Raw genomic sequence first — 25,764 nt, 5'->3', positions numbered from 1 at the left:
TGGGGGCATGTGCTGTCTTTCCATGGCAGGGGAGAAACATAGAAGCTGTCATTGTCCCCTACACCAGGCACAAGTCCCAACTCTGGCCTTCCACACCCCTCTTTCTTTGCAACCCACTTTCTCATCCCATAAACTTCTCTGTGTATTAGAACAATCTGTACATGAGAATTCAGTGTCTCTGTGCTATTCATGACTCAAGACTGAGGGTTGCAGCGCCTCTCTCATGGAATTTCAGTGAGGACAAAATGGGATACACTGTGTGCCCAGAAGTTGAATGTGAGTTGAGCTTGGTCTATGAGGGCCCAGAGGTGATGACACATGTGGCCTTTGGCCCTTCATGGAGGAGGGAAGTAGCTGCTGACCCGGGGCTGACAGCAGCAGCTGGGATCCCAGAGTTCTACTTCTTTCTTGCTCTGCCCTCTCGGTGAGATTTCCCCTTGCCACCCCCTTGCACCGGGGCCCATGGCAAAGATCACCAAGGCATGAGGAAGTTCCAAGGAGGGGAAAGGTTTTAATGAACATTACAAAGGGACTTGGTGAGGGGGACACAAACTCCAAATCCAGCCTTTGTTGCCCATTTCAGTGGCTCAGGAGGGAGGGGGCTCAACCCTGTTCCCAGACCCAGAGGCAGCTGGAGGGCAATCCCTGGAAGTCTCCTCTACCCAGCAGAGGGGCTGAGGGAAAGGGGAGAGAGGAGTCTCTGCTGGTGTTGCCAGGAACAGGGAGACCTGAAGCAGCAAGCTGACCTCTAAGGTCAGAAGAGACCCGGAATCAGGCAGGAACATCAGAGGTCAGAAGGGTAGATAACAGGTGGGGAAACTCTTGGGTCCCCATACAGCACTGTCACAGAGGGGCCCCAGGGTCTGCTGGCTCCAGGGACTGAGACCCTCAGGGAGACACCCCCAGACTGAGACACTCACAAAGGGGCCCTGACGTCCCCCCTTGCCCTGTTCAGCAATTGTCAGGAGAAGGTCTAGCGGGAGAAGAGAGGACAGGGGTCTGGGTGGGCAGAGGAGGGAGCCTAGGAAGAGCATGGGGGAGGGGAAGGTGAGAGGGTCCTCTAGCTGCTGCTCTGCTGCTCCTGCTGGCGGATAAGGTTGGCGATGGGACTAGTGATGCCGCCTATCAAGATCCAGTACTCGTCGAAGCTGATGCGCCCGTCGTGGTTGGCGTCCAGGTTCTGGATGAGCTTATCAGCAGCCCTTCGGTTCCCAGTGTCCTGGCGAGGAACTGAGGGTCAGCAATACTGAGGTGGCAGCTCTACAGAGGCCCCAGCAAGGACCCTAGGCAGAGTCCAGGGCCTGGCCTGGGCTGCTGCTGCCCTTGGAAGATGGGAACAGAGCCCTCACTGGCTCAGGCCTGGGCACCCTGAGGACAGAGGGCTGGGCGGGGTGGAGACCCCTGGTTTTGGGGGGATAACTCTGAAAGGACAGAAGCGGCGGTGGGGAAGGAAACCCAGAGAGGGCAAGAGCTTCAGGAGCTGGGTGGGGTAGGGGCGCGGAGAGGCCAGGCCCTTGGGTGGGGGGACCTCACCGTCAGCATATGGTTGAGCTCCTTCTGAAGCATCTTCCGGAAGCTGCTTTTGCTGATCTTGTCCTTGGTCAGGCTGTGCTTGGACACGTATTTGTAGAAGTTTTCCACCAGGACGACCACCGCCTTCTCCAGCTCTGTGTAGGAGTCCGCCATCTCACCGCCTCACACTTCGCAGGGCCTGGGTGCCAGGATGAGGGGAGGTGAGGAGACGCCACAGGCCACACCTGCTCCTTCGCCTCTCTGCCCCTGTCCACCCGCTGGGCCCACCCCCTGGGCCTCTGGCCCCCCAGGCTGGCTGGTCCTCAGGAGGAAGTAAGCAGGGAAAGGGGAACCCAGGGTGGGCCTGGAATGAGAACTATGTGTCTCCTCTCATCCAGGTGCTCTCCAGCTCAACAGCCTCAACAGGTTTTCCAGGCACTTCCCCAGCCCCAGGCACTGAGCTTGTCAGAGCCCCAGAGAGAACAAGAGGCTCCTGGGAAGAGGATGAGAGCCAGTGCCCATCCTTCCACCTTCTCCATACCTGGCCCACCCAGAGGCCCTGGCCCGGGGACAAACACAGCTAGAAACTGGTAGGATGGGCCACGTCCCCCACCCCCAGGGCTGGCCGAGACCCCTGCCCCAGGCAACAAAGCAGGAGGCGGGGACCTAGGCTCTCCTCAGTCCTTTCCGCCAGGCTCCAGGACAGTGCGTCCCGGGTCTCAGGCCATGGCTGCCCTTCTCTGATAAAGGACGATGTCCCGATCCATCAAGTGAGGCTTTGTGCAGGCCCCCAGCCAGCCCCGGCTAGCCTAACCTCCCTCATACCCACCCCGAAATATACAGCAGGATACAAGGGCCCCTCCCCACCCCATTACCTAAGGAGGAGCCCAGAGGTTCAGCCCCAGCTGGAGACAGCTGAAGATGGAGCCTCCACAGCCAGCCAGAGGCTACACACAACAGCCCCTTGCTCCAGGACAAAAGGCACTCACATTGCAAGCGGATACAGCCTACTGAATAACAGGATATGAGGGGAACAGGCGGATCTACTCTGTGAGTCGCCGCCCATGCCCAGAGCCCCCCCAAGTGAACCCTGACAAATGAGCCTCCCTTCCCGCCCCCAAGCCCAGGAATGAGTTGCAGCTGCCTTGCCCATCGGGTCTTGGCAAGGGAAGGTGGACACCGCCACCAGGGCATCCCATGGTTCGATAATGGAAGGGAAATCTGCTTCCCCGAGCCCCACCGCAGCCCCTGCCCCTGCCACCTGCTTTCTAATCCTCCTCTTGGCCATCCATCCCTCCTCCTGTGCCCATTGCCCTGCCCTCTCCACCTAGCTGAAGCCTGCCCAAACCGCACCTCCAGGGAAGACTGCCCTGACCCTTGCCCTCTGGTCCTCCTCCCCTGACTCCCACAGACTCTCAGCCAGCCTTGGCTGGGCCCACTAGCTGCTGTGACTGCAGTCTCTTCCTGGATCATCTCTCCCCAGACACCAGAACTTCCTTGAAGCAAGGATAGTGTTTCTTATATGCAGCCATTGTGTTAGGACTGGGAGACTTTGGGACCAAGTGAGTCCCAAAAATTCTGGATATACAACAACTTTAAAAAAATTTTAAATCCTGGATATACAACCTCCCTGCTTTTAATCTCCTCTCGCCCACGTGGCCTGGCCCAATGTTTTGCTCAAGGTAGATGCTCTATAAATATTCCACCTCCTGCCAGCCCTGATACCAGGTATCCAAGGCCCCTGACCACTCTTCGAAGATTTTTCTTTTACTAAACTTCTTCTGGAGAAAGGGTGAGACCCAGAAGGACTAAGCCAGGATGGAGGAAGGAAGGAGAGTTGAGAGGGAGAGGGGTCAGTTTAGGGCAACTCTAACCAGGAATCCTACCCTTCTCTCCCCTGCCTCGTCCACCTGACCGCTCTGGTCTGTGGCCGAAAGAATGAAGTATGGAACCAGGACTGTAGGAAACCATTTTTTTTTTCCAGTACTCTTTATTTATTGTGTGTAATTGTGTGGTTCAATGTTTATACCTTTGTAAGACTTTCATACAAATGCTCTAACATTCACAAATGAGGACAAAAATGTTTCAATCCATGAACTGTCTGCCCTGCTGCCCTTGGGTGGGCAGTTGCCCAGGCCTACGACCAGTATTCCTGGGGATTCCGAAAGCTGCACCCATGTCGGCAAGGACTGTGTCATGCCCTACTCCCAACCAGCCTTGGGAGTGGGGAGAAAGTTCAGAGAATCCCCCACTTTCACCATCCCAGACCTTGTTCCCCAAGTGAGGAATCCTGTGGGAAATAGTCAGGGAGAGGAAAGGATAAGAAATGGGTTGGGGGGGCAGTGTGTCTCTGTCCCTCTCGCCACTGGCCGAGCACTCCCCTCCCACCACCTGCGATCTTGGAGCCCAGTCCTGCCCTTCCTTGATACCATGCCTCAGCCTCTACCTGGCAAGACACAGGTGAGCTCCCAGGAGACATCTCAGCACCTGCTGTCAGGTACACAGTCACCCCAGAGAGCTGCGCTTCAGCTCCCAGGCCTCCCAATAGTCCCCACCCCACCTTCTTCTGGTCAATTGGACAATGCTGGAGTTAACAATTTGGACAAATGCTTTTCTGAAGCTTCTTCTGAAGGAAAAGAAGAGTCAGGTGTCATTACCCTTTCTCCCTCCCTTCCCTGGGGGTCAGGAGACAGGCTTTGCCACCACACCCATGCCAAGGTCACCTGCCCCTCCTGCCTGCTCAGTCCTCCCACCAAACCAGGCCAGAGGGTCCCCAGACATGTGGTTGGGGGGAGGGGAGGTGGTGGGCCATCCCGTCAGCCCCTCCCTGGGAAGGGTGGGGCAGGAGGTAACTCCTGCATTGACTTTGCCACAGATTGATCCTGGCCTGAGGGGGAGGGGGGAGGTGGACAGTACACTGGAGCCTTCCAAAACAATGAGAATGGAGGGACTCAGCCTCCAAAGGACCCTCTCACCTGGGCCCCCAACCCTCCTGCAATGTTCACTGTCTCCACCTTGGATGATTCATCACTGAGCAACCAAGAGACCCCCACCCTGCCCACCTCAGCCCAGCTTGCTGACTTCTCCAAAAGCCCAAATTGCCCTGACACCATGCTCCTGGGTCTCCGCCACTCCAGCCTCACCCTCCCACCCCCAGGTGCTGGGCCCCACCCCTCCAAGTGCCTCCTCTTCACCCTCCATCTCTTCAATTCCCCAGTCCCTTTTCGTGTGGAGCCCTGAACGTCCACCACACCCTCTAAAACTCACCTCCTCTTCCCACCTCCACACACACTTCTTGAGTCTTAAATTGTTCCCAAGTGTTGGGATATGTCCCTGGACTCCTATCCCTCCTAGTCACCTCTCCTCTAGAGCCTAGGCCACTCTCAAGCCTCAATTTGGCATTCTCTGCATTCCTTTCATCTACCTTGAATTTGTTCACTCATTTATCCACCATTCACTTGCTTACTCTCTCCTTCAATTCCTACTTAATTCACTCATTTGCCCCAGCTGCCTGCAATACACACGGAAGGCTGCAATCTACACTGGGCTGGTAATGCTTTACTCAATTTGCAAGGTTGTTTCAAATTAACCTCTCCAGCCTCTCCAGCTCCATTCTCTGTTCCCTCTTCTCCTGCTCTTTTCCCAGTTCCAGAGGCTACTATCTCACACAAGTGTCCCTGCCTACCCCCCAGCCCCACCCTCACAGGACTCACTGCATCTAATCCACACAAATGTACACAATCACAATGAGCAAGGAATTCTGCCATTTCTGATCCCCTCTGCTTGGGTGACCCATCTACCTTCCAAACTCTTCTGCTTTCAGAATACGTAGCTGGAGGAAGAAGACTGTTCCTCGGAAATTTCTTTCCAAACAAGTGAAGTTGGAGGAGTTTGGTGTGGACACACACACACACACACTGCTGTGGTGTGGACACACACACACACACACTGCTGTGGTGTGGAGACACACACACACACACACACACACACACACACACACACACACACACACCTGCCCCAGGCCTCACCAACACCCAGAGAGCTCTTTTCTAGTTGATGGGGAAAGTCTGAGCTCCTGCTCACCGGCACTCCAGGGCTCCGTCGTGGGTCTCTAAGCACACCAGCCCTCATTCCCTCCGACCTGGGCCAGGCAGGGCAAATGCTCTACAGGGCAGGGGACTCCACCAAGCAAAGCAAGTCAAGCCAGAACCTGCCTGGGTCTTGAGGTAGAGGAGAAGCTGCCCAGTTTCTGGGCCCCTCTCCTGGAGTTCAGGCTCCAGGGGGGGCCTCACCCAGGTTCCTCCTGGGCCCCATCGCCCCTCCCAAGAAACAACTCCCAGAGCACTTGGGGCCAGTGTCCGGCACCTGCCTGAGTCGAGAGAAGCAACCCAGGCCCCTGCCTCCCCTCCTTGGGCTGCTCTCAGGCTCCCTGGGCCCTCCCTGGCTTCTCCTGGACCCCATCACCTCTCCCAGACACAGCGCCCAGCGAGGCCTGTGTCCAGGGTCTGGCTACTCCCCAACCTCCACCAAACACATCTGCCCTTTTTCTGTTGGGGAAAATCGGAGCAGCTGAGAGCAAAGCTTCTGAACACTCTGCCCGGTGGCCCAGCCCTGGGAGAGGAACCCGGTCAGCTGCTGGGCTGGGGAGGGGGTCTTGCCACCCCATCCACTCATCTGAAGGCCTCTCCAACCCCCAAGCCCACCGGAACGCTCCATTCCCGTACTGGCCTTTTGGGAAAGTTAACAATTGACGAAATCTTCCTGCTCAGTCTCTGCAGGCCCCCCTCCTCAGGCCCCCTTCACTGCCCCTTGTCCGGGCCTCCCAAGCCTGCAGGGCCCCTCCGGCAGCCCCAGACCTCCCAGGACGGGCCTGGGGTGCTCACCTACCTTCTTGGTCCACCTCCTCTCCTGCGGGGCTCTGGGACCTGGGCTCTGGCACTGCCAAGTAGCTACGAGCTCAGCCAGCCAGGACTCCTCCCCGCTGCACTCCCAGAATCTGTCCCACTCCCTCCCGGCCCTGCCTGGCGCAGCTGGCTCAGTGGGGAGGTAAGGTCTGAGCTCCCTCTTGACTTGGCCCTGGGGTTGGGCCCATGTTAAAGGGATACACACCTTTTTAACACCCTTCTGCCCCCACCCCAGAGGGAGTGGTGCAAGCTGGCGCTCCCCCAACCCCACCCTCCTAACCCTGCAGGGCCTGAACAGAATTTACAACTTTGAGAAAGGAAGGGAAAGACTGTCACCTGCCCTTCTCACCTGGGTCACTGGGAGCCCCGTTTCAGGGACCCCTAACAGGCAAGTTCAGTTAGTATTCCAGGCCAGCCTGGCTGGCCGCTTAAATCTCCTTGCTGTTGGGATTTCCGTGGGCTACAGTCAAAAGGGCCCAGAGCGTGGTTCCTTGCCTTCCACCTCCAGTGCACCCGTCCCTAGGACCTCTTGTGTGCAGCAGCGGATCCCTCTGGAAACACCCCTCCACCCCTTCTCCAAGATACCCGAGGAAATTGGCCAGTTTGATGTCCCAGAGGCAACAGCTGACGCCAGAAGGGACCCATCCCCCCACTCCAGTGACTTCTGCTCACTGGCCTCTCACTGTGTCAGGCTCTCTGCTAAGTGCTTTACATCTTGTGTCCCATCCCCATTTTACAGATGAGGAAACATACTCTGAGAATACGCCCCAAGTTCCAAAGATAGTACGTGGCAGAGCTGGGATTCAAACCCAGGTTGGTCGGCCTGTTTCTCGGCCTCACATTTCCCCTGCTACCAGTCAGCCAGGCTCACCTGGGTTCATATTCTTCTCCCCACATGTGCACACACGCCCTCCTCCCCGTCAGAGGGCCAGGTCACTGGCAAAGTACAGCCTGTCCCTCAGAGAGAACCAGGTCTCCCACCTTTTAGGCCTTTTGCCATCCTCAACCCAAATCCACAGGAGAAAGTGAGGCCCCTATTTGCCTCCACTGCCGACCACTGCAGTCCCACAGGTACCGTGCCACCCAATGACTCTGCCATTCACCCCAACACCTCCTCACCCACGGACACTTGGGGTGGGGATGGGGTTCAGTCACGACAACGTCTTTCATTTTTTCCATCTTCTTTATTAATCAAATGATACAAAACAACCATCATTCTGTAAATGCCCAAGCACCCAGCTGGTCCTCTCACTTCCAAAACTCACCCTCCTCAGCCTCTCCCCCACCCTGCTCTCTCTCTTCCCCTGCCCTAAGCCAGGGAGACAGGGTCCTGAGAGGAGGCTGGGGTAGAGCTGGGGGCAGGGAGGGACAGCACTGGACAGACGGTTGGGGTTGGGGAAGAGATTAGGAGGGGTAGGTTCGTAGAGACCCTTTTTAGTACCGAATATCCATTCCTCCTTCCACCCCCTTCAAATCAGTTCCCATAGCTCAGCTCCTCTCTGCCTTTCCACCACTACTAAATGACTTGGCCCTTACAGCATCCTCAACCCTCCAGCAGCCCTCCAATACATCCCTGGCCCCAGCCACCCCCTGAGCCTCCCCCAGGTGGGGACCCCTGGACCCATTAGCCCCACGGAGCTCCCAGGGATGAAGTACACAGAGGCCCCAGGAAGGGCCATAATGAACCTGAACGTTGCAGAGGTGAGACAGGTGGGGCTGGGGAATAGTGCGGGGGTGGTGGAGAGAGGAGTTTTATTTCCAGGCCCCCCAGGCTCTGGAGGCCCCCTTTCCCCAATATCCCCCCGCTGCCGAATTCCAGGGGAAGGTTTTCAACTCCCCCGGACAGGGCTCTCCAGCTTCACACTCTTGGCTGCTTCTCCAATCAGCTCCCAGAAAGTCCCGAACTCCAGTTTAGAGTCTTTACAGCTGCCCAAGTTGGCAATTTTCTCTTCCAGCCCACAGTTGTTCTGAAAGGAGGGAAGACACCACAGCTCAGCCAAGCAGCACCTTCCAATCTTCCCACTCCGCCCTACCCAGGGGCAGAAAGCAGGTCCTGAGCCTACCTGGCACTGACAAGGGGAAGGGCTGGGGTTTGCCAGTGCCAGAGGCCTTGGCAGTGTGGGTGGGGTCTTGGAGTACTTGCTTGGGAAGTCAGGGTACTGTCTGGGGCGGGGTCCACTCCCTCAGTACCGGCATGAGGTGGGGCAGCTGCTGGGTGACCAGGTCCCGTAGCTCGGAGGGGGTCAGCGTCTCCTTCCCACCCTCCACCGAATACTGGTGGAAGTTCTTGATCAGGGTCTCGATTGCCCTCTCCACGTCACTGAATTCCTGGGCATCCTGAGGGCAAGGGACATGGCCCATGTTGCAGAGGTCCCACCCATCCTATGACATCCCGTTTCCCCAGGAGCCCGGCAGAGCCAACAGGGCAGAAGACAGCTGGCAGGAACGTGGGCCCTCGCCCACTCCAAAGCCCAGCATCCAGCCCCTTTGCCCCCACTGTCCTCTGCCCTGAGCCATGCGTCGGGCAAGGCTTCCTCTCCACCTCCCCCCAGCCTCCAGGCAGGGCAGGTCCCAGCATGAGACCCAGGCGTCCTCTTCCAGGGAGGGCCCATCTGCATCACCCTATGTAGGCACCAGAGAGGGTTCAGGTCTCACAGGCAGGGTCTGGAGTGCAGAGCAAGGCCAAGGTGATGGGGCAGAAGTCAGTGAGGGACATAGACGCTCAGGGTGAAGGAGGGGAGAGTGGGAACAGAAAGGCCAGGAATGAATGGGCCCACCTGCACGTTGGCTGACCCACACTGTCCCATGGTGCTTGGTCCTTTGGTGAGAGTGTTGTCGTCCTACAGCCGGCCCCAGAGGAGCTGATGTCTCATGATCTGCTCGGAGGAGCGGGGAGGCTGAGCTAAGGAGAGAACTCAGCATTTCTTTCTCAACTATCCCCTTTGGCTGCACCCCAGATATTCTGTGCCTCACCCAGGGGGTCAGAGCCAACTCCACACAAGCCCCGTCCCTGCCCAGGCTCCCGGAGCTAAGGTCACAGCCCCCAAGCCAACCTATTTAGAGGGAATTCCTTGAGCCTCACCTTAGCCTCCTTCCTCCCATCCCTTCCAACCCCCCACCCCAGTTCCATACATACACACACACACACACACACACGCACACACACACACACACACACACACACACACACCAGCCTCCAGGGCCTGGCCCCCCAGACCCTCCCCTGGCAGATTAGGGTAGGATAGGTTAAGCATGCCCTCTGGACCAGGGACAGCCCATTTTGGGTGAAAAGCCCTGGGACTCCTTACCTGCTGGCAGCCGCTGAGACAGGACTGGAAGAGCCAGTGCACCTGAGCTCAGCTCTTATACCTGGGGGAAGGGAGGGGAGGCAGGGGGCTGGGCCTCATCCCGAAGCCAGCCCTGCTCCTGCAGCCGCCTGGGCTGTCAGCCAGCCCAGCGGGGGCCCCACCTCCATTGGCCGCAGCTCCGAGAGCCCGCCCCGCACCCGGGCCACGAGGAGGGAACCATGGAGAGCTGGGTCTGGGATGCCCCTGGCCCCAGACCAGCAGGCAGAGTCCAGGGAAGATAGGGAGGGGAAGCTGGGGGCGGGGGTGGGGGTGGGGGTGGGAGAGGACTTGGAAACGCTGTGGCGTGGAGCCTGGGAGGAAAGGCCTGGAGGAAATGTAGGACAGGAAAGGGTTCTTAGGGGGCTCTGAGTCAGTCACCAGGAAAGAAGGAGAAGCAGAGACTGGTCAAGGCGGGTTTTGTGGCCTTGAAGGAATGAGGGACACGTGGGTTGAAGTACTTTAATGTGTCACACACACACATTCCTCCCCTCAAGACCGATTTAGATAGTGACACTCAAGCCTGCCCAGCCTTGCCGAGTCCTAATGGCAGAAATTTGGGTCTGGAGGAAGGAGCCAGAGAAGGGTAGCCTGGTGAAGGGGGCAGACTGAGTGTTGTCCTGATGTCCTTTCAGCTCCCCGCAGCCAGCATGCACGTATGGGAGGCCCAGATGGGTTATCTGTCAGCTAACAACCTCTCCAAACTGGTTGGGCTACCTGCTCCTCCCTCCCTCAGAATCCCATGCCTTCCCTAACCCAGAGACTCCACAGCAAACCGCCCTCCCCGCCCCGCCCAATCCAGCACCTGGGATAACATCCCAGGGATCCTGGGCTGTAGGTCTGGGGGGAACTCAGCCCAACCCCAGTGGCCTTCCCCACCTGACGAGGGAAGAGAAAGGGAGAAGGCAGGGGAGTCTGTGTGAATCAGGAAAGAAGGGGGCAGTGCTGAGAGCCAGAGTTCCTGGACTCCTTTCCTAAACTCTGAGATCAAAGCATACCTCCCAGTGCCCCTCTGCGGGTCTCCTTCTAGGGCTCCTATGTACTTTTGGCCTCCACTGGGGTGTCTGTAAGTGTCTCAATCTGGGGACCCCTCTGAGGCTATCTCGATTTCAGGGTTTCTCCAAGACGGAGGTCTCTAATGTCTCAGCCTGAGGGTCCCTCTGGAATGTCTCAGTCTCTCACTGTGAGGGAACCCCTCTGGAATGTCTCAAATGGACCCTCAGAGTCCCAGCCTGGCAGTCCCTCTGAGGTCTCTCAGTCCAGGGGCACTTAGATGGAAGGTCTCAATCTAGGACCCTTTCATGGTGTGTGATGGGGAGCTTGTCTCAGCCTAAATGTTCCTCTGGACTCACAGCTGCCTCAAATGATGGACACCTTACAGTAAGGCAGTGACAGTCCTTGGAAGGCAGTGCCTGCTGGGCTGCCCCACCCCTGCTCCCTCTGGTGGCAGACAGTTCAAACCACATGCCCCTCTACCCAAGAAGGATGGGGAGAGCAGCGCTTGGGTGACCTAAAGTTCTGCTTCCTGCAGCACGACCGCCACCCTCACCCCAGTCCTCGAACCAGAACACTGTTTTCATCCTTCTGCTTCACCCCTGCCATGGTAGGAGGGAGGAGAGGAGGGTCCAGGGTTCCCAAGCACCCATCCAGAGAGGATCCCGGTTCATTACAGAGGCTCTGGAATTTCAACCCAGTTCTACCTATTCTTGTCTTTGTGACTTAACCTCTCTAAAATCTGTTTCCTCATCTTTAATACAAGACTTAAAAACAGTACCTACCTCAACAGGCTGTGAGCATTAACTAAAATAATACAAGAAAATGTTCAGCCCTGTTCCTGGCACAGAGCAAGCCCTCAACACATGTTCACCGCTATCATTACCATCCAATGACACAAACCCCAGGAATAAGAGAGTGGGAACCAAGACCAAGCCCCTGAGACCTGGTGGGATATGAGTCACCTCACCTGCCCCAGAGATCTGTCTCTACCTTTCAGATATTCATTCATCAACCATGTATTTATTGAGCACCTATCCTGTACAAGATCTGATGCTGCAGAGTATCTGAAGATGAATAACATTCCTGGTCCTCAAGGAGCTCGTAATTTTTGGACCCAACCTCAGGTGGGGACAGAGCTTTCCCACCCCCTAGTCTCAAGAGAAGAAATCATCAGGGTGGGTGTGAGTAAGAAACATCTGTGTTTCAAGGAGAAAGCTTTATTTGTGGGGAGTGGGGTACTGCCCAGCCCTGCCATGCCCACCCCCATCCCGGCCAGCCGGCTTTACTTCTTTCGGATCTGCAGGGCCTTCTCCTTCCTGATCTCCTTGGCCAGCTCCCCAATCAGTCTCCAGTACTCATTGAACTTGAGCTCTGAGTCCTGATTCACATCCAAGCTCTTCATCTTCTCCTCTAAGGAGCCCACATCCTGAGGAGGCACCACAGGGAAGACTGGGGTTAGAAACGAGGGTTTTGACACAGGGAGGGAAGAATTGCCAGTCGCCACTCCCTTCCCTCAGAGAGCACTAGGATCTGCCCCAAACCTTCAGGATGAAGCTGCAGCCCCAACACAGCACCGCCCTGGTGCCCAACTCCAGGGGGAAGCAGAGGAGGGAAGTGGGGAGCCTGGTTATAGTGTTTGCTGTGGTCTAAATATACCCACTGTGGCAGATCATGAACCATAAACATGATGTCACTGAACGCAGAGAGGGGAAGAGCTGCACACAACAAACGGGCCTTCAACGGCAGGTATGGGTGGGCTCCAGCACGCCGCTGTGCCAGCCCTGGGATAAGCCCAAAGACACTCGGGGAGCCCTTGTAGGCATTGACTCACTCTGACCACCCACAGAGCCTTCTCAGGCCACACTCCTCCTTTACAGAAAGCTGGAGAAGTTCACAGCACTTGGCTGCCCATTTGCATAATCCTAGTGTCTTCTCATTCTTCCAGTTGGGTCACTAGCCTGGTAGATCAGAGGAATGGCAAGGACACAAGGTATGTGGTTTCCCAGGGGGCCCTTGGCAAAGTCTCTCCCAGCAGACCTGTGAAATCTAAGGATATTCTAAGTTGGACCATCGTGATCAAAGGATTGGTTGCCAGGTAAGTAACCACAACCAGAAAGTTGACTGTTGAACAATGGATCCATGTCAAACCAGACAAGGGTGCCTCAGGAGGAGCTCATGCTAAACATTTGAATCAACATTTGGAGGAAGGCAGAGAAGGCTTGCCAAATCTATAGATGGCACAAAGCTAGTTTATAGAAGAGCTAAACAAGACGTTTTTTAAAGCTACAATCATGCTTATTTATAAAATACTATAAGCATTGCCAGCGGAAGGCAACGATGCCCAGTGTAACACACAGATGGAGGGGGAAAACATACAATTAGTCAAGAGAAAGAAATAAAAGGTAAAATTGTTGGGAAAGAAGACATAAATTCACCTCTTATATTAGCAATTATATAATTGTATACCTAGAAAAAAACGCAAGAGTGATAAAGGTTAACATTTCAACAAGTGTAAGCACTTAATAGTGCTGACCGTTCTGAGCATATGCCGAACACCCTACATGCTTTACATCATTTAATCTTCATAATCTGCTAGGATGAAAGTCTCCTGAGCACAGGGACCTTGTCCGTCTTGTTCACCACCATAATGCCAGTGCCTGGGAGAATGTCTGGCACATAGCGGAGGCTTGTTCACCGCTATAACCCAAAGCCTAGGACAGTGTCAGAACAGAACGTAGTAGGCACTCAATAAATACTGACTGAATAAATGCAAGACCAATCCAACAAGAACAGTATTACTATGAGTCCATTTCACAGATGAGAAATGAAGGCTCAGAAAGATTAAATAACTAACCTGGGATGACAAGCTAGACCCTGCATTTGAACCTAGATTGTCTGACTCAGAGCTTATGCTCTTACCCACTAATCTGTATTTCTTCCCCAAAAAAACTATTAGAAATGATAAAGTATCAGGTGACAATATTAATACACAAAAACAAATACCAGTTTGAAAATATAATATGAAAAATCCCTCTTAAAATAGTAAAAATAAAGCACTCAGGAAAAGATGTAGGACTCTATTAAGCTTTTGTGAAGAAAACTGAACTGAAGGATATGAAAGAAAACAAGAATAAATAGAAAAACATACTTTTTTTAACAGAGAAAGATTCAATAGTGTAAAGATGTCAATTTTCTCTAAAATAACATTTTTATATAATCCCAGTTAAAATATTTACAGGATTCTTTTTAATATGATTAAATGTTACTAAAATTCTTCTTGAAAAATCAACATGTGGGATCTACTGGTAAAACTCTGAAAAGAAAACAATAATGAGGGAGAACCAACCCTACAGGTTATCAAAGCATATTTTAAAACCACAGTAATTAAATGAGAATGTTTCTAAATAATAAACATCAATGAAACAGAATAAAGAGCCCCAAAATATACATGGGAATTGAATAAATAATAAGTGGGGTATTTAACATCAATAAGAAAATTTTAATAATAAAATAAAGTCTGGGAGTTTTTTTAATAAGTTAAACTGAGGAAGACCTTTCTAAACATGGCATAAAACACAGAAGCCATTCAGGAAAAGTTTGACAGATTTGACTACATAAAAATTTTTTATATTCTGTATGGCAAAAAAGACCAAAAACAAACTCAAAGGACGAAAAGGCAAATTAGGGGGAAATGTTTGCAATGCACATAATAGACAAAGGCTATTTTCTTTATTTATAAAGAGCTATAATAAATCAATATGAAAAGAAAAACACTTTGATAAAAGAAACAAGCAGTTCACAGAAAAGGCAATATATATGCCTATCAAAAATATTTTTTAAAGTTCTATTTCACTCAGAATTAAAGAAGTGTAAATCAGAACAAGACACCATTTCCACATATTAGATTGGCAAAATTTAAAAGCTCAGTAAGGGCTTCCCTAGTGGTGCAGTGGTTAAGAATCCGCCTGCCAATGCAGGGGGCGCGGGTTCGAGCCCCGGTCAGGGAAGATCCCACATGCCATGTGTGCCACAACTACTGAGCTTGTGCTCTAGAGCCCGCGAGCCACAACTACCGAGCCCACGTGCCACAACTACTGATGCCCACGCGCCTAGAGCCCGTGCTCCACAACAAGAGAAGCCACCGCAATGAGAAGCCCGTGCACCGCAACAAAGAGTAGCCCCTGCTCTCCGCAACTAGAGAAAGCCTGCGCCCAGCAAGAAGAACCAATGCAGCCAAAAATAAAATAAATAAATTTATAAAAACAAAAAAATTAAATTAAATTAAAAAATAAACTCTCAGTTAGACCCATTTGGGGCAAGGATGTGGGAAACAGGCAGTCGCATGCATTGCTGTTGGCCATGAAAACAAGTACAAACTTGTTGGGAGGCAAATTAATAATATCCATAAAAATTAAGAACAAACCTTTTGACCTAATATTTATACTGCCAGACATTTACTCTATAGTAAATGTCTTTAGTATGTCTTTACCCTTTAGTATGTAAAGATATATCGATATAAACAACGTTTGCAAAAGGGAAAAGTGAACACAAGAGAAATGTTCATCAATAGAGGACTGACTACATAAATTTGTGTTAAGCTACATATTAGAATACAGTACATCATTTTTTAAACTGGGAAAACAGCCTATATGCATTGTTACATTTTTAAAAAGCTATTTGTAGAACCGTAGGTAAGATGCATTTATTCATTCACTCAACAATTTTTACTTCTTTTAAACTTTTTTACTATCTCACTTATTCCCTCAGTATTTTTTTTTTTTTTTTGCGGTACGCGGGCCTCTCACTAACGTGGCCTCTCCCGTTGCGGAGCACAGGCTCCGGACGCGCAGGCTCAGCGGCCATGGCTCACGGGCCCAGCCACTCCGCGGCATGTGGGATCTTCCCGGACCGGGGCACGAACCCGTGTCCCCTGCATTGGCAGGCAGACTCTCAACCACTGCGCGGCCAGGGAAGCCCTCTCTCAGTATTTTATTGAGCACCTAACTAGGAGTCAGACACTAAGTGCTGGGGATAAAACAGTGAGCAGATTCCTTTCCTTTCTACATGGAAAGGAAGAAAATTATATGTTACTTCTTGGTAACGTAAAATTGTATAATGGAAGCTAAGTTGTGAAGGAAGTATTCTGAAAGAAAATAGCCCAAGGTAAAGGAACAGAACACAAGGAGGTGATCTCTGTACTCAGTGGTGAAGGAAGGTCATGCTGAGGATTTGCCATCTGAGCAGAAATCTGTCAAACGAGGAATAAGCCTAGCAGATACCTGGGGTATGAGCATTCTGAACCAGGAGAGGAAAAGTAGAGACAGCATAAAGTGGAGAGTATAAATAACTCTCACTGCTTTTGAGGAGTTTTACTACAAAGGGGAACAGAGATGTAAGGCATAGCTGGAGGGAATTATAGGGTCAAGGGAGGTTTTCTTTTAAGACGGGAGATAGTACAGCATATTTGTAAACTGATCAGAACAACCTAGTAGAGACAGAAATTTTGATGATGCAAGAGAGAAGAGGAAGAATTGAGGGCTTCCCTGGTGTCTCAGTGGTTAAGAATCCGCCTGACAATGCAGGGGACACGGGTTTGAGCCCTGGGCTGGGAAGACCCCACATGCCGCGGAGCAACTAAGCCCGTGCGCCACAACTACTGAGCCTGCGCTCTAGAGCCGCGAGCCACAACTGCTGAGGCTGCATGCCACAACCACTGAAGCCCATGCGCCTAGAGCCCGGGCTCCACAACAAGAGAAGCCACCGCAATGAGATGCCTGCACACGCAACGAGGAGTAGCCCCTGCTCTGTGCAACTAGAGAAAGCCCGTGCACAGCTACGAGGACCCAATGCAGCCAAAATAAATTTAATTAATTAATTAATTTTAAGAAAAAAAGGAGGAAGAATTGAAAGAGTAATGTCTTTAAGTAGGTGAGAAGGGATGGGATTTAGTGCACCAGTGGAGGGGCTGGCCTTAGCAGCAGAGACAGATCATTCGTGTTAACAGGAAGGAAGGCAGGAAATGTGCTGATCGGTTGGTAGTTTTGAGGGAGGAAGCACATAGAAGTTTCCCGATGGCTTTTATTTTTCTCAGTAAGAAAATTTCTCAGTGAGAGGGAGACTATGAAAAGAGGTACTGGAGTTTAAGGAGAAAGGAAAAGTTGTGAAATAATCACCTGAAAGAGCTGGTAAATGAATTAACAGGGAAATGTAGAAGAATTTCCAGGTATTGCTAAGGGTCCTATTGGGGGCTGTGGTTATAGATTTAAAGTGAAACAAATCAACAACATGGCAGTGCATTTTTCTCTAGCCAGATTCAGCTGTACAAGCGCAGACACAGAACGGTGGGTTTCACCAACAAGCTAATGAAGCTGAAATGCTGGATTTAACCTGAGTTGGGATTTTGCCAAATAACTAGGACAGAGAGAAAGAGAATCAAGGGAGTTGAGCAAGTGATTATAGTGGTGAGCCTTAGAACCCAGCTGAGGAAGAAGGGAAATGAGGTCTCGAGGGATGGTGATGAAAGATGAAAAAGTGATAGGGTCAAGAGACTGAAGTTCCCAGTGGAGTCAGGAAGTCATGGAGTGGAGGAACTAGATAGAGGAATAGAACTGTAATGACAGGAGGCGGTAGGCAGAGAAAGAGAGGCCTGAAATTGAGATTTTGGAGATGGCGCATTGGTAATGACAAGACCTAAAGAATGGACAGGGCAGCAGAGTGGAGGAGCAGGGATGCTGAGGTGCAGGAAGACAGAACCTTTGAAAGTAAGGAGTTGAAGAATTGAAAGGCCCAGGGACTTCCATGGTGGTCCAGTGGTTACGATGCCGTGCTCCCAATGCAGTGGGCGTGGGTTCGATCACTTGTCTGGGAACTAAGATTCCACATGCCGCGCAGTGCGGCCAAAAAAAAAAAAGAAACTGAAAGGCCCAGGTGTTGAATAAGTTGTCTGTGTGGATACTGAAGGTAATGACAGTGGCAGTGATGAGAAGAAAAACAGTAAAAGCCAGAAGCTGAAGCGCTATAAGGTGTGCGATTAGAAGGGTGGCACGTGGTACATACGAGCTTCCAAGGAGCTGGGTGTCTTAGGAAGGAGAAGAGGGAATTCCCTGGCAGTCCAGTGGTTAGGACTGTGCGCTCTCACTGCTGAGGGCCCGGGTTTTAACCCCTGGTCGGGGAACTAAAATCTCACAAGCTGCACGGGTGCAGCCAATAAAAAAAGAACTAGAAGAAACTAAGGTCTGGAAGTTGCAAGGAAAAGCAAAGGGGTCATTATCTGCATTTCCAGGCCCAGAGGGAGTCGGATTTGGAAGAAAAACCAGTCATTATTTGACAGGGCTACAGGGAATGCTGTACTTTTAGGGCAGAGCCTGAAGTTTCCTGTGAGAAGAGGAAGGGAAAAGTCTAAGGATGTAGGAGATATTGCAAATGATAGACTATGAATTTCAGACACTAGTTTGTGTTGTTTTTTTTTTTTAATCGATGTTCACACACTTTTATGTGCTTTTGAATTTTTAGAAAGGATGTAAAAGAAACTGTTAACAGCCTGGGATGATGTGCCAACCCAGAGCGGATGAAATGTAAATCCCTACTCCATCCTGTGAACAGGAGAGAAAGAATAATCCTGTCAGTTGCATTATGGAGGGGATTCCCAGAGCGGGTGGGGAATAATCACAGACCACTTACAGGAACCTCCTGTACTGAGATTCTATGACTCCATTAATTTGGCTGTGTTTTGATTTTTGAGAAACCCTTTCCCATAGCTGGGCCTCGGTTTCTGTATACGTGAAGTGAGGAATTTGGACCGTGTTTTCTCTTGGCCTCCTTCTAGCTCTGATGGCCTATGAATCTCCTGGAAGCCAGCTCTGGGTCCAGTCCTGTGCTGGGGAAATGAGACCAGAGAGGCACAGAGAGGCACAGATCCCAATACAACACTCGCACTCACACAGACATAATATTACCTAACTACACACACAGACACACACCAAGCAAGAACACCCAGAACCATTTACATGTGCAGTCTCCTCCACAGTACACCTGTGGTCACCTTATCATGCTCAGTAATATCTCCTCATATACACAGGGTCCCACAGCCACTGGCTCCCAAAACTTCACGCCCAGAGACCCCCACCTACCTTGAGCAGGTGAGGCAACTGCTGAGTGACCAGTTCCTTAAACTCATTGATGCTGAGGCTGCCCTTCCGGCCCTCCTGCCCTGCAAAGGTGAAGAAGGTGGTGACCACAGTCTCAATGGCCGCCTCCAGCTCAGTCAGTGGTTCGGCTGCCATTAGGACCCTGGGGCTGGAGCTGATGTCCTCACAGGGCTGACCTGCAGGAGGGGGAAGAAGAGAGAGTCAGGACAGGCCAGAGCGCCCCTGCCCTGGCGCTGCCACCTCAAGCCTCTGCCTGGAGGAGGCCTCAAGGGGAAGTAGGGAAGGGACAGGGATGCAGGGATGGAGCTTGGGGCAGGGGACCAGGCAATGGTACCTCAGTGTAGGTGGGGGGAAGAAATGTTCACTTCCAGAAACCCCTTCCTCTCTAGGTCTCACAGTCTGGGGGTCCTTTTGAAGTGTCCGTGTCTCAGGGACCTGTGTGTGGTGGTCCCTCAGTCTGGAGAACCCTCTGTCTGGGAGCAGGCTTTCAGTCTGGGGTCCTTCTTTGGAGTCCTCTCAGTCTGGTGGCCCCTCTGTGGGGTTCAGTCCCAAGGGTCCTTTCTTGGAGCTTAACTGGCCTCAAAGGGTCATGGGGTTGTTTGTCTCCAAAGCTTGTTTGTGCAAGGACCTGGGTCTCCACCCGCCTGCATTGCACCCGCCACACACACACACACACACACACACACACTGGCTGCTCTTCCCAGCAGACGGCCTGGCAAACGCCCAGCTGTGGTCAGGGCTGGCTTGGTCTGGGCAGACCCCGCCTCTCTGTCGTCCCGCTTGCCCCTCCCCTCGGGGGCAGCTGGGCAGAGTGCGGAGCCCAGGACCCCATAGCCCTCCCCGTCCCCGTCTCCCAGCAACAGGTCCTGGATGGGGCTCCGCTGACTGCCCGCGCCCAGGAGGGATTTGGTACTGGCACTCACTCACAGCGCCCGGAGTGGAGGGGCGCCGGGGGAGGAGGGAGGGTACGGGTACGGCTGGGGCAAGGGGGCATGCCCAATCATCCTCCCTTTTCCCACCCACCCCCTGCCCTCTGCAAGGACTGCTGCTGGATTTCCCAAAGCCATTTCCTGAATCCCAGTCTGAGCCGGCTCCAGGGTAGGAACCTGGGAGGCCAGGGCGGAAAAAGGCTCCCCAGGAACCCTCCAGGGCTAAGGGTTGCGACTCACCGGGGCAAGGAGATGGGATGCAGCGAGGCAGGAGCCCTAGGGCTGAGGTTTATAAGCTTCCCTGGAGGGAGGAAAGAGCCCCTCCCAAGCCCGGAGGTGTCAAGTTTCCGTCGTGCATTCTGAAGAGAGGAGCGCGCCCAGTCACGCCTCCCGCCCGGCCCTCCCCACCCCAAGCAATCAGGTCTGGAACCCTGGCCCCACCCAACGCAGCCCACCGCAGCCTCCACTTGTTGAGGGGGAGGGCCCGCCTGGAGCTGCCTGGCCAGATTCCATTCAGCAGGCATCCTGGGGTCCCATCCCTCCCAACACAGGGAGCCTGCTGCCCCACTACACCCGCCCCGTCTGATCTGGAGTATGTATATTGGGGCGTGGGGAGGCCACTGTAAATTCAAAGAATCAACTGAGGGAGCTCGGCACTGAGAGGTCCCATCTAAGAAACACCACAAGAGGGCCCCTCAGAGTGGGATCCCACCAAGGACCCTGCAGGCCTAGACCCCTACAGAGGATCCAGACTGAGACCCCACAAACAGAGGGGGACCCAGGCCGAGCCCCCGATAGAGGAGACCCTGGATTGAAATCCCGCAGTGGGGTCTCAGGCTGAAACCCCTCGGGGAGACTACCACAACTAAATTATTCACTGAGAAGTTCCCTCGCTGAGCCCCTCAGCCAGGTGCGTGTACCTCTTCCTAGCCTAGCAGCATACCCAGTACTGCGGGAGGCCGGGGGAGCCGAGAAGGCCTCTGAGTGTTCCTTCTTCCCAGGACCTTTCCCACCTCCCTTCCTCCTGGGCCCTGCCTTTTGGGACCCAGCGTGGGGGGAGGCAGGGGAGGCTGGAGAAGAGGACACAGGCCAGCCTGTTCCAGCCCAGGAGACAGAGGGCGCCTCTGTCCACTCCTGGCCCCTTGCCCCACTGGGTGTCTGTCTGTGAAGGGGTGGAGCCAGTGGGGGGTGTCGGCGGGGGGCGGGGGGGGAGGACGACTGAAGACAGGTCTCCCCACACAGCTCCGGTAGCCACATTTGCAGCCTCGCCTGTCTGTCCAGAACCTGCTCCCGGGCTGACAGTGAGTATCCTGCCCCATCTGCCCTGGGTCCCTGCCCTGGCCAGCCTTGTGGAAAGGGGACTTCAGCAGGGCTCCAAAAGTCTGGGGAAGAGCTCGGGATTTGGGGGAGACAGTGTTTGGAAGGTGGTGAGGGGAGGCAAGTGAAGGTCAGAGGGAGATCTGGGAGCTCAGTGAGTAAGGAAGCCAGTGGGGAACGCAGCCACTGAGTTTCCGGGAGACCAGGCCCTCCTCCCACAGAGCTCTCACGTGCCCCCGCAAGGCTCCCTCCATCTCCCAGGTGCTGGGGAGGAGACCCAGCTCTCGCCTTGCTTCCAGCGGTGTAAGAATAAGAAAGCAGATGGACCAGCTCCTTCTGCCCACCCACCCCCCGCCAGCCGTGGTCTCTCTGCCACCCCACCCAGCCTTGCCAAGAGCTCAGGTCCCAGGGAAGTTGGGGGGCGGGGGTGGCAGAGCATGAATCATGTGATACCAGGAAGGGGGCACTAGGGTACTATACCCACTCCCACTGTCCCTTCATGTGACCTCCCCTTTCTCCTCCTCCTCTTTCTTGGCCCAGTTTCTCCACTCCTCTTTCCTCTCATTCTTTCCCTTTGTTTTTCTGTCTGCCCCCTCCCTGCCAAGAATGGCCCCTACGCAAAATCCCAGGCTGCTTGAGGTCTCCAGGAAACCTCTATGTGCCTCTCCTGGATGGGGCTGATAACTGAGCCACCAGCACCCCTCCCTCCGCCCCCCACCCACCCCCCAGCTTATCCCCTCCATCAGCCCCGGCTTGGGTTCCATCTCCCCCGTGTCTCTGTGACAACCGCTTCTCACGTCCGGAGTTCAGGTGACATTCACAAGGGCCCCATTGAAGAGCTAGGATGTCATCTGATCAGGGCCCATTGTCCAGCCCCTCAGGTCTGGGGAAGGATGGGGACACCTGATCTGAGACACCTGAGCTGCCCCCTGAGGCTGTGGAGGGGCCAACCGTCCCAAGGCCAAGGGAAAGAGACCCCCTGGCTTGGCAGTCCCCTCTCCTCAACAGACCCCTCCATTTTTCCCCTCCTCTCTCCCAGCCCCTTGGATTCAGAGGACCTCATGCACTCAGGCTTTATCTCCCCTAACACATACCAGCCCCATTCTCCCTGCTGCCATGTCCCCACATCACCCAAGTTGGGCCTGGGGGTGGGAGTGGCAGGGACAAGATCCCACAAGTGTCCTCTCCCCCTCCCTGGGAGCCCTGGCTCCAAGGAAAAGGCTCAGACATTCCTCTTTCCCTTCCCACCACCACAGAGTAGAAGGGCTGAATCTGCAGAGAAGCAAGACGAACCAAACTAGAGGTAACAGAGGGAAGCCAAAGTGACATGTTCAGGAGAGAACAGTGTAGAAGGACCAAGAGAGGCCCCCAGTCCGCTGACAAGAAACTCAGAGGCAGTGAGACGCCCCCGTCCCCATGAACCTTGGGCCACCCACTCAGACTGCCACCCTATCCACCAGGCCGACTAAGGGCACCAGATTGACTCCTTGCTCGGGGTGGGCAGCAGAGTCAAGGCTATAGAGGGGAGCCCAGCCCACCATCCCCAACAGCAGATTTTGGCTGTGCTGGGCAGGCAAGTCCAGGGTAAAAATAGAGCCAGAGGAAGCCAGGCTGGGTCCTGTGACCACCCCTACCTGCCTGCCCCACCCTCCTCAGTGTGCAGGCAGCCAGGAGCAACTGCAAAGTGCACTGCAGGCCTCTAGAGCCAGCCCAGCTCCAGCTGTTCTACCTCCATGCCCAAAGCCCTGATTCCCTCTGGCTGGGGTGTGGACTGAAGGGCACAGAGAATGAGGCTAGACTTAGGTCTGATCAGTTGTGGTGGGGCTTCGATCTCATGGCTCTTTGAGCTGTGGGCCCCTACCCCAACCCCAGCTACCCCAGGCACGGTCCCCAGCTCACTTCCATGGTGGGACGTGGGTAGGTGAGCTACAAGATGGGCTCTGAGCTGGAGACGGCAATGGAGACTCTCATCAATGTGTTCCACGCCCACTCGGGCAAGGAGGGGGACAAGTACAAGCTGAGCAAGAAGGAGCTGAAAGAGCTGCTGCAGACGGAGCTCTCCGGCTTCCTGGACGTGAGCACAGGGTGGTGGTACAGGGTGGAGTGGGCGAGGGGTGGGGGAACAGAGTGGGCACCTCCCTGCCACCTCCCCATCCCACCCCAGCTCAGCCCAACCATCTCCTTCCTCTCCCAGGCTCCCCTACTCTTCTGGGTTCAAGTCAAAATGCCCTGATTTACTGATCACCTGCTAAGGGCTAGGCCTTGTGTAGATGCATCAATAACAAAACACACAGTCTAGCAGGGAAGGACTGACACTTGAAAGTAAACCTTGAACACCAGGAAGCACCCGGGGCCTTAACAGAGGTGCCAGAAAGGATTATGGGAGAATATTAACCTGACTGAAGTGGACGGCTTCTCCAAAGAGGTGGCACTCAGGCCCCTGGAAGATCATTAGGGTAAATGTAGACATTTTAGGAGGAGGTATAGTATCTGAACAAGAGCATGTGAGAAAGCAGATGGAGTGTGCTCGGTAGTTTTGACTGGACTGAAGGATGCAAAAGAGAAGCCAGTAGAAAGTGTACCAGCTTTGAGATTTTATGAGACCTGGGTTCAAATTCTGGCGCTGCCACTTAATAGCTGTGTGACTTTGGGCATGTTCCTTAACCGTCGACTGTCAATTTGTTTCTTCTCTAGAATGGGACTAATGAAAGCTACTTCATACTATTTGTGCTAGAATTAAATGAGACAGTGCTTGTAAAGCTCCTAGTGTAGTGCTTCTCACATTGTAGGCACTCAACATATGGTAATTGTTTTTATTATTCTGCCTTGTTAAGGAGCTGATTCTGTAGGCAACAGGAAGCCATAAGTATTTTGTTAGTTTTGAGGACAGCAGCGAGAGTCCCATAATTAGAAGTAGTTCTCTCTCTTGCTCATCTCTGCCTCCTTCTCCCCAATCAACCAGCCCCCATGGCCCTGACTCAGTGCTGTTCATTTCCCTGTACACCTACCTCTCCATCTCCTCCCTCCACAGGCCCAGAAGGATGCGGATGCTGTGGACAAGGTGATGAAGGAGTTAGATGAGAATGGAGATGGAGAGGTGGACTTCCAGGAGTATGTGGTGCTGGTGGCTGCCCTCACAGTGGCCTGTAACAACTTCTTCTGGGAGAACAGTTGAGCAGACAGCCCCAGTGGGCAGCGCCCTTCACCTCCACCCTGCCATACCTGCCCCTTCACCCTGCTTCCCCCTCACCCCACTTTTCCCTCCCCACCAACAAGGGCGCAAGAGTAGTGGGCCAGGCCTGCAACTCATCTTTCATTAAAGGCTCCTCTCTCACAAGCCGCCAGCTGCTGTCTGTCTCCTTTGGGGTATGGAAGTGGGTGGGGAAGTGAAGGCTGCTCACTCCCAACTTGCCTTATTTGGGGAGGGATCTTATTTTGAGAGAGGTCAAGGGGCCATTACATCTTCCTACTTGAGGAATGCTCAAGGCCCAGGAACATTGGGGTTCAATGTCCCAGCTGGAAGTGGAGGAGACATCAGCTTCTCAGATATAAAGCCAGAAGAATTTCCCTTCAACCTTCAAAGAATATTTACTAAAGACCTACCATGCGCTAGACATCCTATGGGAACTGGGGACACAGCAGTGAGCAAAACAAACACGACTCTCAACATCACATAGGTAAAGTCCAGTAAGGATGTCAAAACATACACACATACATGCTAGGAAGGAAAATGAAAGGATCTGATGCACGTGATTGGGGTGGGGGGGTGTTGAAGACGTGTTCGTACACTCATTCTTCAAACATGCGAGCCTTTTATTGTGTGTCCAGCCATAATGAAAATCCCGCATAGGTCTACATCAAAATCCACATGGATGGCAGATGGCGAGAGAGGACACAGAAGGGGGAGCGGGGACGCAGAGGTCCCCCCCAAATAACTATTTAACGATGTTCAGGCCAAGTTGGGGATGGAAGTGAAGAGGAAAATATGGACGGGTGGTGATGAGCGGTGCAGGATCTAGCAGAGGTGTGCTCCCAGCACTGGCCCTCAGGCCTTGGCTGGGGCGTTTGCAGCAATCTGCAACTCTCTGACCGGGGCCAAGGCAAATGATGAGGGGAGAGCCAGTGCAAATTACCTGGGCCCAGTGGTCCACAAGAGAGACCGAGGAGGGACTTGCCTGGTGGCGCAGTGGTTAAGAATCCACCTGCCAATGCAGGGGACACGGGTTCCATCCCTGGTCTGGGAAGATCCCACATGCTGCGGAGCAACTAAGCCTGTGTGCCAAAACTATTGAGCCTGCGTGCCACAACTACTGAAGCCCGCGTGCCTAGAGCCCGTGCTCTGAAACGAGAAGCCACTGCAGTGAGAAGCCCATGCACCGCAAGGAAGAGTAGCCTCCATTCGACACAGCTAGAGAAAGCCCACGCACAGCAACAAAGACCCAACGCAGCCAAAAATAAATAATAAAATTAATTAATTTTTTGAAAACAAAGGGGGAGAGAGAGACCGAGGAACATCCGCATAAAGAATTGTAGTCCGTCTGCTTTAGCTTGAGGGGCAGAGGGATGTGCCAGGAAATATGAACATCTTTTTCAGGGGGACCGAATCAGCCCCAGC

General features: G+C 53.4%; 4 protein-coding genes across 13 annotated transcripts; 1 reads left to right on the top strand and 3 right to left on the bottom strand.

Moving 5' to 3' along the window:
• Positions 1-491: 491 nt before the first annotated feature.
• Positions 492-6,934, bottom strand: S100A16 (S100 calcium binding protein A16). Of its 4 annotated transcripts, none has more exons than XM_029227149.1 (3): positions 6,766-6,934; positions 1,534-1,711; positions 492-1,219 (listed from the first exon to the last, which is right to left on the bottom strand). In XM_029227149.1, the coding sequence occupies exons 2-3, from the start codon at positions 1,684-1,686 to the stop codon at positions 1,061-1,063; spliced, it is 312 nt and encodes a 103-aa protein (XP_029082982.1). In that variant the 5' UTR covers positions 1,687-1,711; positions 6,766-6,934; the 3' UTR covers positions 492-1,060. The 4 variants fall into 4 exon arrangements, with proteins under 4 accessions (XP_029082982.1, XP_029082980.1, XP_029082981.1 ...); XM_029227147.1 differs by lacking the exon at positions 6,766-6,934 and adding an exon at positions 6,400-6,556; XM_029227148.1 differs by lacking the exon at positions 6,766-6,934 and adding an exon at positions 6,396-6,542.
• A 659-nt stretch (positions 6,935-7,593) lies between these two features.
• Positions 7,594-9,850, bottom strand: S100A14 (S100 calcium binding protein A14). Of its 2 annotated transcripts, XM_029229325.1 has the most exons (4): positions 9,725-9,850; positions 9,194-9,292; positions 8,607-8,753; positions 7,594-8,383 (listed from the first exon to the last, which is right to left on the bottom strand). In XM_029229325.1, exons 2-4 carry the CDS (start codon positions 9,221-9,223, stop codon positions 8,246-8,248), a joined length of 315 nt encoding a protein of 104 aa, XP_029085158.1. In that variant the 5' UTR covers positions 9,224-9,292; positions 9,725-9,850; the 3' UTR covers positions 7,594-8,245. The 2 variants fall into 2 exon arrangements, with proteins under 2 accessions (XP_029085158.1, XP_029085159.1); XM_029229326.1 differs by lacking the exon at positions 9,725-9,850 and having other exon boundaries at positions 9,194-9,504.
• A 2,103-nt stretch (positions 9,851-11,953) lies between these two features.
• On the bottom strand, positions 11,954-20,204 carry S100A13 (S100 calcium binding protein A13). 2 transcript variants are annotated; one of them, XM_029226745.1, is made up of 3 exons: positions 20,073-20,204; positions 18,886-19,079; positions 11,954-12,182 (listed from the first exon to the last, which is right to left on the bottom strand). In XM_029226745.1, exons 2-3 carry the CDS (start codon positions 19,036-19,038, stop codon positions 12,039-12,041), a joined length of 297 nt encoding a protein of 98 aa, XP_029082578.1. In that variant the 5' UTR covers positions 19,039-19,079; positions 20,073-20,204; the 3' UTR covers positions 11,954-12,038. The 2 variants fall into 2 exon arrangements, with proteins under 2 accessions (XP_029082578.1, XP_029082579.1); XM_029226746.1 differs by lacking the exon at positions 20,073-20,204 and adding an exon at positions 19,238-19,513.
• S100A1 (S100 calcium binding protein A1) lies at positions 19,749-24,488 on the top strand. 5 transcript variants are annotated; one of them, XM_029226747.1, is made up of 4 exons: positions 19,749-19,812; positions 21,075-21,133; positions 23,071-23,223; positions 24,181-24,488. In XM_029226747.1, the coding sequence occupies exons 3-4, from the start codon at positions 23,083-23,085 to the stop codon at positions 24,322-24,324; spliced, it is 285 nt and encodes a 94-aa protein (XP_029082580.1). In that variant the 5' UTR covers positions 19,749-19,812; positions 21,075-21,133; positions 23,071-23,082; the 3' UTR covers positions 24,325-24,488. The 5 variants fall into 5 exon arrangements, with proteins under 5 accessions (XP_029082580.1, XP_029082581.1, XP_029082582.1 ...); XM_029226748.1 differs by lacking the exon at positions 19,749-19,812 and adding an exon at positions 20,167-20,253; XM_029226749.1 differs by lacking the exon at positions 19,749-19,812 and adding an exon at positions 22,406-22,452 and having other exon boundaries at positions 21,071-21,133; positions 24,181-24,484.
• Positions 24,489-25,764: the final 1,276 nt, after the last annotated feature.

This window comes from Monodon monoceros, unplaced genomic scaffold, assembly GCF_005190385.1.
Source record: "Monodon monoceros isolate NGI ecotype Baffin Bay Population unplaced genomic scaffold, NGI_Narwhal_1 Super_Scaffold_18, whole genome shotgun sequence".
NCBI lineage: Eukaryota > Metazoa > Chordata > Mammalia > Artiodactyla > Monodontidae > Monodon > Monodon monoceros.
The sequence above is the reverse complement of the archived record's forward strand: the minus strand, read 5'-3'. Positions and strand labels throughout refer to the sequence as shown.